At 32.2% G+C, this 10,121-nt stretch overlaps 1 protein-coding gene across 1 annotated transcript; it reads left to right on the top strand.

Moving 5' to 3' along the window:
- The first annotated feature begins 211 nt into the window (after positions 1-211).
- Positions 212-1,471, top strand: LOC144571814 (AP2/ERF and B3 domain-containing protein Os01g0693400-like). The gene has a single exon (XM_078321193.1). The coding sequence runs from the start codon at positions 437-439 to the stop codon at positions 1,340-1,342; it is 906 nt and encodes a 301-aa protein (XP_078177319.1). The 5' UTR covers positions 212-436; the 3' UTR covers positions 1,343-1,471.
- The last annotated feature ends 8,650 nt before the right edge of the window (positions 1,472-10,121 follow it).

The following is a 10,121-nucleotide window of genomic DNA, read 5'->3' as shown; positions in this document are numbered from 1 at the left end:
CAGCGGATGTGACACAGCCAAGCTTAATTTGGAGGTACGTGCTTGTCACGTGGTCCATTGCTAAGGAGTCAAGGTCAATTGCCAACGGTACCTGTCTTGCAACTTGTGCCTAGTACCTCTCTCTACCTTACCCTAGTCTTTTGGTTGCACCTCGACCACCATGTCACAAGATAAATACAAGAGTTACCTGTTTTAGGAATTACTAAAAAACATTTTTGTGATGGTGTTCCAAGAACACCGAAAACAGAAGTGCATTAACTATCGGGTAAAATAAAGAACTTGATCTTCCTTGCACCTCTCCTCCAATGGCTGCTCCCGCATCGACATATCACACGCGCCAAACCCTAACTCTTCCGATCAATTAAATATGATTCGTATTAAATACTAACTTACGATTATATAAAGCCTCTCAATCAATTTCCCAAAAAAAGAAACCATGAACCCCAGCTCTAGTAGTGGCAGTAGCCCCATCGATGAGATCTCGACAAAGCTCCCTTCTTCGAGTTACAAGGGGGTGGTGCCGCAACACAACGGCCGATGGGGAGCACAGATTTATGAGCACCACCGCCGCATCTGGCTTGGAACATTCGCTGATGAGACAGAGGCAGCTAGAGCTTATGATATCGCAGCCCAGCGTTTCAGAGGCCGTGAAGCCACAACCAATTTTCCCCCGCTCACAGAAACCGACCCTGAAAGAGCATCAGAGCTTGTATTCCTCTCCGCACATTCCAAAACTGAAATTGTGGATATGCTCAGGAAGCACACCTATCATGAGGAGCTTAGGCACAGCAGGAGAAATCAACAGCTGGGGAGGAATGTGGGTGGCAGGAGAACTGGTACATGGTCAGAACGAGAGCTCTTGTTTTACAAAGTGGTGACTCCAAGTGACGTGGGGAAATTAAACCGATTGGTGATACCGAAACAACACGCTGAGAAACACTTTCCACTGAGGAACGAAGAGAAAGGAGAAGATAGCAACAATGGTGTGCTGCTTAATTTCGAGGATGCAGACGGAAAGGTGTGGAGATTTCGGTACTCATACTGGAATAGTAGTCAGAGTTATGTCTTGACGAAGGGGTGGAGCCGGTTTGTGAAGGAGAAGGGTCTTAATCCTGGAGATGTGGTGAGTTTCTGGAGGTACTTTGATGGATCCGATACAATGCAATTGCTGATTGATTGTAAAGTGGTTCAGCCCGGGGAAGAATCGGCCGCATCATCTTCATCTAATGTGCAGATGAATGAATCAGAAGATAACGATGATCCAGGCGTTCGACTTTTTGGGGTGAACATTGCGAGCACGCAAGCGGGGAGCTCAAATTATAATAACATGGACAACAGTTAGTAATCATCCTCCCTTTATTAAACTGTTTTTTTCTTCTTCTTCTTCTTCTTTCTGTAGGTATGAAGTTGATGTGTAAAGTAAACTGGTAGTTGATTTTGAACTTGAAACATAATTGAATTCTTTACCAGTTACATTGCTATGAACCAATCATACATTTTTACCCCGTTTTAACTTCATGACTTCTCGGTGGAAATTAATTTCATTTTGTTTTCATTAATTTTTAACTTTTCATTGCTGTTTTTCATTATAATCGTCGTGTTCTTCCAAATATCTCCAACACTATGAAATGAAAACCTTACGTTGCTTTCTTTCCATTGGCTCATCAATCAAACTATAAATGCTTTTGCTAGTTTGGAATCAGCAAGAATTAAACACAATATACTTAACTTTAATCATTATTCATTTTTGTCTTCTAGTAATGCATCAAATTGAGGGAAAATGCATTAGACATGATAAGTGTGATCTTTAGACCGAAAGTGTCCATGGTACCTTTTATCCTAATTTTGCTTAATCTTTTCTTGGAAAAGGGCATATACAACATAATATATTTTTTTTTGTTTTTTTTTTCAAAGTTTCCTGAAAGAGGCTTAATATGTGTTCAGAATAAGGCGTATAAAATTAAATATGGCCTTGTTGCCCTGCGAAGGAACAACAGACCTTTCTTCCTTACCATAAATGACACAACAACTACAAGATAGAGCTACGTATACATATATAAAAGAATATGGTCAAATACTAACGACCTAACAAGATGAGCTCATCTCAATTTAAAAAAAAAAATAGAAAAAAGAAAGATACAAGTAAGATGTAGTCGGCCAAAGTTGAACAAGTCGGTGAGGAAAGTCTTAGTCTCTTATAGGGGATGAATATATAGCATCCTTGAAACTTTTTGGAGGATGTAGTAGTTTGGTACGTATTTCTCTTCATTTAGTTTAGAAGTTTAAAAAACTTCCCGCAATTTCAAATATAATATTTCTGTATTTATATATTATATTGCTTTCATTTTGTGCGCACATTACTTTTGGCAAGTGTTATTGCGTGTTTGTTCAATGACACAATTCAGCATCATGAAGTTTTGAGTAAATGTTAGATGTTAAACTATCCAACTATTTAATATTTATAAAATATTATCTTTGTTTGAATTTCAAACATGCAACCTACCACGCGAAGAACATTATTTCTAAAAATCGTGAAGGTTTAACACTTTTTATAAAATGTAAATATGATAATATATTTCTTCAGGAATATTTTTGTTGTATGTTTTCGCCATAATATTATAACCATACTAGAGAGAATTTGTTTATAGAAAATACTATTGATCATTAAATTAACTCTAAACCGCTTCCACCACTATTTACTTCTAAACTAATTATAAAACAATTAAAACAACATCGTCCCTTCACTAAATTGCACCATGTCTTTCAATTCTTTTGCGAAACAAGTTTGATCGACCATATATATTTTCTACGCTCAGAATGTGGTTGGAAAAAATTAAGAAAAATGGAATATACAACATTTTATGTACTTCAATATTGTGTTAACTCCTAATATAAGTTTTTGGAATGGAGTTTCATTGCTTATTCTTATACTTAGGCATCTCTTTGTTTTTTTGTTAAAAATATCAGACATTAAAATCGAGAGCAATCTTGATTTGTGAATGTGTGGTCAAGTGGGCTTGTGCCTCCCACGCCAACTTTCATTCTAAAATCTTTTCCAGTATAGTGTATTACTCTTTTGTTATGCATCACCAAATAGTGCACCAAAGTTGGTGCTGATTCAGCAATGGGTATTTAAGATCTTTAAGGGCTTGTTCGGCGAAACACTGTGCATGTGAGAAAAAAAAATTCACTCTGAGTTTATTTTTTTCCCCATGCGCACAGGGCTTCACCAGATCAATTTGTTCAATCCCGTTCATGTTCCCATTTTCTTCTTGGCACCGAACAAGCCCTAAACGTTTCACTCTCATGATCAAATTTATAAATTTGTGCAGCCTTACTTACCAATTAAATTAATTATACTATTTTCATTATCATTTAATTTATATTTATATGGCATGTCATATCATTCATTTATTCTTTAAACTTTGATAATTTTACATCCCTTGTCAACTTGGCAAGCAAAGAAATTATTTTGAAGAGAAGATTTAATGAACACAAGTCCTTTTTCTAATGAACACAAGTTCTAGAATTACACGTTAGCTTAATGTGGAAATTGGCATATGCATGTACTATCTTAGAAACTGTCTTAGCTAGCAATTAAGATACTATTTTTTTTCTCTTTTAATTTTGAGGATAGCTAAGAGTGACCCTTTATCTTTAATTCATTGAAATAAATAGGTACAACGGTTATATAAACAAAAGCTGTAAAAAGGAAGCTCTAAATTTTGGAGCTAAAAAAAAGAAATACAACATAGAATTTAAAAGTTAAAAGAAAACCAATGAAGGATGGGAAGTGTGGAAAGAGACCGTTTATTAATTTAACCCATGTTGTACAGTACAGATAATATATATAGAAGTAATCTACTAAATATTACAGAACTGTAATATGTCTTAATGGCTTATGCATTCCCGAGAAGATAAAAATATCATCACACTATATATACTACTGGTAAGAATATGTGCAAACTTATTGCAAGTTGCATTTGGTGCAGTTGGATATATAATTCGACAGGCAAGGGCGCAAGGCGGTCATATTAATTTACTAGATTCATTGAACATATTCATGAAGTGATAAACTCAAGTACCAAGTTGCTGCGACAAAATCTCAAAAGTTGGTTTTAAAGCACCTCTATTTCTGTATAAGCAATTCTTAATAAAAATCTCAAAAGCTATAGCTAGTGGTTCAGCCGGGCAACTAGCTGTACTACGCCTGCCTGGTTGTTTTGGCAAGTGGCCATTTTTTAATGAAACATATTATGGAATTTGCATAAATAATATGTCAGTAAATTACAAAAATGTCCCTTAAGGTTTTCATTGTTGGTGTCTTTGTAGTACATTTATATATATACCGTACCTTACTAGCTAGCTAGCTTAATTAGCATGAATAATTTTTTATATCCTACTTCCGACTTGCTACGTACAATCTTATGTTATTTAGGAAATAGTTATAACGTGAATTTGACGAAGGCTGACAAAAAGATTTTCAAACACAATTACACAGAGATATATATACAAGGAATCAACAATTAATGAAAAAATAGAACTGCGAGTATACGGACCTACATAAAGATATATATATACACGTAAACAGGTGCTTCTCATTAATTCCTAGTCACCGTTTTTGTTTACCAAAAGCGGAAAATAAAAGCCGACCTATTTTGTTGAAATGAAATTGTTTAGGTTAATACCAAATAGCATCACCTAACTAATTAATATAAGTTACAACTACTTAAGAATATTTAAAGAAGTATCTACAAATTAAACATAACATAACTAAAGAATTAACAGTCAATTAATCCTTAGTGGTTGAAAAAACATAAAAGATTCATGTACTTCAATCTTCAGCCAAATCTTGTCCACACCCAAGCATTTATACTATTCTTTTTCATCTTCATTCTATCGTTTAACATGTTGTGCTGGCATGTCATTCACAGCATACTGCATTATATATAAGATTGAGATTAAAAAAAATAAATTATCCCTAATAAATTTATAAAAAAAAGAAGCTTATATCTCTTAAAGATTTAACTGAAAACTCCTTAAAATAAATGCTATTATGTTCTAATTAAACAGTCCATATAACTGCATCTCTTACTAATTCAATTAATAGACTATCGAATTTGTGCATCAATAAATTATTGATCCTCAACAATATTGCAATTATAACGAGTCAATGAAAGATATTAAGCTATCCAAATCCAAATTGCATGTACTAATGATAAGCAATTAATAAAAAGAAAATGATTTATAGTTTTAGGTTATTTACAAAAAGGACAAGCAACGTCTCACATTGCCACTCTCTTTTAAAAGATTAAAACTTCTGTGTTTTCTATTTATTGACCTTTTCTTCTCTTCATATTGCCATTATATATTAAAATTTACGTGAATATACATGATTTTTTATATATTAAAATTCTTTGGATATTGTAAAATTAATTTGTATTCGCAATATGAAAAATTTATATGATAGATTTCTATTTATGTATGACATTCATAACTTAAAAGTCTAATTCGATTTCGATTGAGAAATAATGATCAGTTTGTCATTATCAATATCTAATTCCTCGGTGGAATCCAAGAGGACGCTACACTCTACAAATACAATACATCCACAAGAACTAGTTTATTTATCTTCACGAACTTGTATTGGAGCCGCTAGGGTTGAGTTGATAATATGTTCTATATCTCAAGTTGTCGAATCCATATCCTCTCAGGTATTTGACTCAAGCAACAAACGGACGACCCAGATTAATCTCAGCTGAACCAACGTCAATCCAGTACCTATAAAAATTACAAGGTGTCTGTTTCGAGATTCGTGTAAAGTTAAAAGAATTGTCTTGTGCCGTTTGTTTGTAATTTGCTTATGTCAGGTACCTGGGGTAGTGGGGTGATCCGAATTCCATGTTGTTCATGCTGAATCGCTCGGAATGGGATCAGCTGCTCTTCAACTCTCTGCTATTTTATGCTCTTTTCTCTCTCCTTTTTTTCTTTTCTCCTCTTTGAAGTGAAAGATGAAGAGTAAAAAGGACAGTAGGTTTCTGCTTTTTCTCAGAGAAAAGCAGCGGATGCTGATCCGAATCGCTCAAGTCTAAAACTGGACTTTTCCGTTTTAAATTGCTTCTTGATATATCTTTGGAGGGCTTATGATTATTGCGTCAGGTCCGATTCTTCGTAATCTAGAATATAACCAAACTCTTGGGGACCACCTCTGCAACCTGTTATATTGTTATACTATGGTCATGCCAAATGGCAACTAATCGACAACACTGCTGGGGGGCCCCACCACCATTGCTAAAAAAAGCCCCCCCCCCCTTTTTTAACATTTTTTTTTTTTACAAACTTGTAACCTAACTGTTTAAGTCACCACTTTTTTCAAATTATATGTAATCAATTTTTTTTTTTTTGAGGAAAATATATAATCAATTTGAGTATCATCTATGCGTACCGTTACTACAAATTTTTAATCTGGCACCAGACTCAAAACAAACTCATTTACCCTTTATAAAAGCATAAAACTCATTTTAGACTTTTTATGCTTTTACCCTTTATACTTTTTAAATCATCAAAATATAAAGGATACTCATTATAACATTTACCCTTTTTATGCTTTTATTAAAAAATTTAAATTTATCCATTTTACCCTTTATTTGTATCTTATAGGAATTATATTTTTCTTAAATAAGATACTTTTTATGATTTTATAAAGGGTAAAATGGATATTTTATAAATTTAAAATGAGTTTTAATATAAAATACAAAAAAATGGGTAAATTTGTGAGTTTTGGAAGTTTAAAGGAAGAAATGTAATTTTGAAATTTGAAGGGGTAAATATGCATTTTTGAAGTTTTTGAGGGGTATACGTGAAATTAACCCTTACTTTTTTTTAATTACAAAACATAAAAAGTTCATCCCTGTTAACTAGTTGGAAGCTTTTTGGTACTCTCAATTATATCTCTAATTTCAGAAATGGTACGAAACAATGTACGAATCAACTGCGCGCGCGACAGCACCAATTTTGCTGAGTGACCGTTTTTTTTTGTTTTGTTTTTGACAATTTGATAGTGGCTACCAATTGAACAGATTGCTGAGTGACGGTTGTTTTGTGAAATTCGTGTCGCTGTATTACCGTACAGTTAATTAATTGGATACATTTGAGGTATTCATAAAATTTGTGAATTATATTCGAATAATTATTTTTTAAGTGATGTCAAATTAAACGCTGAATTATTCGGTTGACCGAACTTTGACAGAATTAAATCCAAATAATTCTTGAAATTTTACAAACTTTTACCGAATTTTACGAATTATTCACAAAATTTTCCCGATTTTTTTATAGAATATTTTTTTTTGGTTTTTTTTTTTTGCAGGACTGAGATCTCTGATCCGAATAATTCTGAATCATTCCTGAATTATACCCGAATTATTTTCAAAATCACGAATTTTTGACCTCACCAAATCGAACCCAAATAATTTATTTGTCACTATTGATTCAACTATGACAATACCATTACACCTCAATACCCACAATTCACATACGGACATTACTACGACAAAAAAATAATAAAAGCACATAATCGCTAAGTAGATCTGACTTCTTTTTTGGGAGAATAGTTATTGAAATTTAGAGTGGAAAAAAGAATGATGAAATATTGTTTTTTATTGATTATTATTATTTTACAATATCTGTACATGACTATTTATAGACTAAAATTCTACTAGCCGTTAGGCTGTTTTCTAATTTACAGAGATTATAATCTATATCCTAATTGTGTCTTAATTACAAGATTTAGTTGCCGTTGCTAATATTCAGTTAGTTACCTAATTAGTGTGACAGCTATATATTTTAATATTATATTATTTATTGCCTAAGTGGGTTCACAGCTATACATCTTTATTCTTCAATAATAGTACGCCTGATTTCGTTTTCTAAGTTCGAGGCAAAATTATGTTTGAAGAATAGATTGTTCAAAGATTTGAACGGTTTAGATTGTTGGTTTGAAGCATGATTGGTTTTAATATAGATAGTACTTAGATTAAAATATTATTGATACTGATATGTATCCCGAATCCCAATAGCCTGATTCTTATATAATTATTAAATTTAATTCTTTAACGGGTTTCAATATCTCATATTTTTCATACTTTATTGTATCTCATATTTTATCTCTTTATTTCTAAAATTTAAATTGTCGATCTGAACCGCTCAACATGATATCCATACTAAAATATAATTAGAGATAAAATTTTATAATTTTTGAAATTTTTTACTATTTTTTAAGATAGGTAATCACTGTTTCTAGACCGTTGAAAAACAGTGATTTTCTACCCATATTAAAAAATAGTAAAAAAGTTATAAAAATTATAAAATTTCATTTTCAAGTATATTTTAATATAAATATTATGTTGAGCGGTTCAAATCAACAGTTTAAATTTTAAAAACAAAGATATGAAATATAAAGTATAATGAAATATAAAATGTATGAGGTATTGAAACTCTCCTCTTCTTATCTAGACGTGCATGTAAATATAGCCCTACTAATTAATTATCTACTCGCCTCTTGCATCTACGCAATTCGAACAATATCGCAATTGTTTTCTAGCTAGTTTTACCGAAGGGATGCACATAATGTTGGTTGGTGTTTTGTTTTATGGATGTAAGTGGATAAAATATTGGTAGATAAATTACTCTATTGTACTTCGTTCACTATATTATGCCACCATTGGATCAACGATTTTCAAAGTGGCTTAATAAATAGTAAAAAAATTCAGAAAAATGTAAAATCTGGTCTCCAAGCACAATTTAATATGGAGAACAACTTGAACGGTTCGGATCGACGTTTTGAACTTTGAAAATTGAAAAATGAATTGGTAGCACCAAAGCTCAGGAACTACCACTTTGATCTTAGTCAACCTCTACATATATATATATATATATATAGAGTACGGCTAACGCGCTTCCTCTAGCATATGGACCGAAATGCTTCCGGTGGAAATTTGAAATTTCAAAATCCAAAAAGTCGATCTGAACCGTTCATCTTCTTCTCCATATTAATATCTGTTTGGAGACCAAATTTTACATTTTTCTGAAATTTTTTACTATTTATTAAGCCACTTTGAAAATCGCTGATCCAACGGTAGCTTCTGATTTTTACTGTTTGGTAAGCCACCGTTGGATCAGCAATTTTCAAAGTGGCTTAATAAATAGTAAAAAAAATTCAGAAAAATGTAAAATTTGGTCTCCAAGCAGATATTAATATGGAGAAGAAGATGAACGGTTCAGATTGACTTTTTGGATTTTGAAATTTCAAATTTCCACCGGAAGCATTTCGGCCCATATGCTAGAGGAAGCGCGTTAGCCGTACTCTATATATATATATATTTAGGGTACTAATAAAAATCACGGCTAGCTTTCAAAACAAATCTGGCTTGTTTATCTTTGCCGACACCTTGGCAGATTATATATATATATATATATATATAGGGTATTAATAAAAATCACGGCTAGCTTTCAAAAATCTGGCTTGTTTATCTTTGGCTTTGCCGACACCTTGTCTTCTGTCCTTTAGACTTTAGTACTGGCTACTGCTCTGTACGTTACGTACTTATCTATGGCAAACAACTAAACAAGTGCCACCTACGAGCATGAAAAGCCGAAGAAACAGTGAAAACAAAATGTAACTCGGCCACTACATGTGGACCAATTTGTAAAGGCATCTCCTTGGGAATTATTTCTATGGCCCCACTTTATTTTAAGGGCGAAATCACAAATATGAAAAGTTACAAGTCAACTAATGCATTTCATTCTTGGCTACATTCTTCTATTTTTCATTTCTCTATTTTTTTTTTTTATATTTTTTACTTTTTAGTAAGAAAATAATTTTAAATTTTAAATATAATTTTAAAATGAGGTATGCATTATTTTCTGTACTTAAATGGATACTTTTGTCACTTTTGAGGCTTGTTCTTGAATGAATAAATAATAATTAACGATAAAAAAAAATTGTCCATATTGTTTTAAACACTTTAAAAAAAAAATTCATAATTGTTTATGTCTATATAGTAAAAAATAATAATGAATTATATGTATATGTTTTATTTTGATATTTTCAATTTAAATTTAAA

This window comes from Carex rostrata, chromosome 19, assembly GCF_964058835.1.
Source record: "Carex rostrata chromosome 19, lpCarRost1.2, whole genome shotgun sequence".
Classification (NCBI taxonomy): Eukaryota; Viridiplantae; Streptophyta; class Magnoliopsida; order Poales; family Cyperaceae; genus Carex; species Carex rostrata.
This window is presented reverse-complemented; position numbering and strand designations above follow the sequence as displayed.

Coding starts and splice junctions, on each gene's coding strand:
- LOC144571814 (XM_078321193.1), top strand. CDS start 437: ATGAACCCCAGCTCTAGTAGTGGCAGTAGCCCCATCGATGAGATCTCG.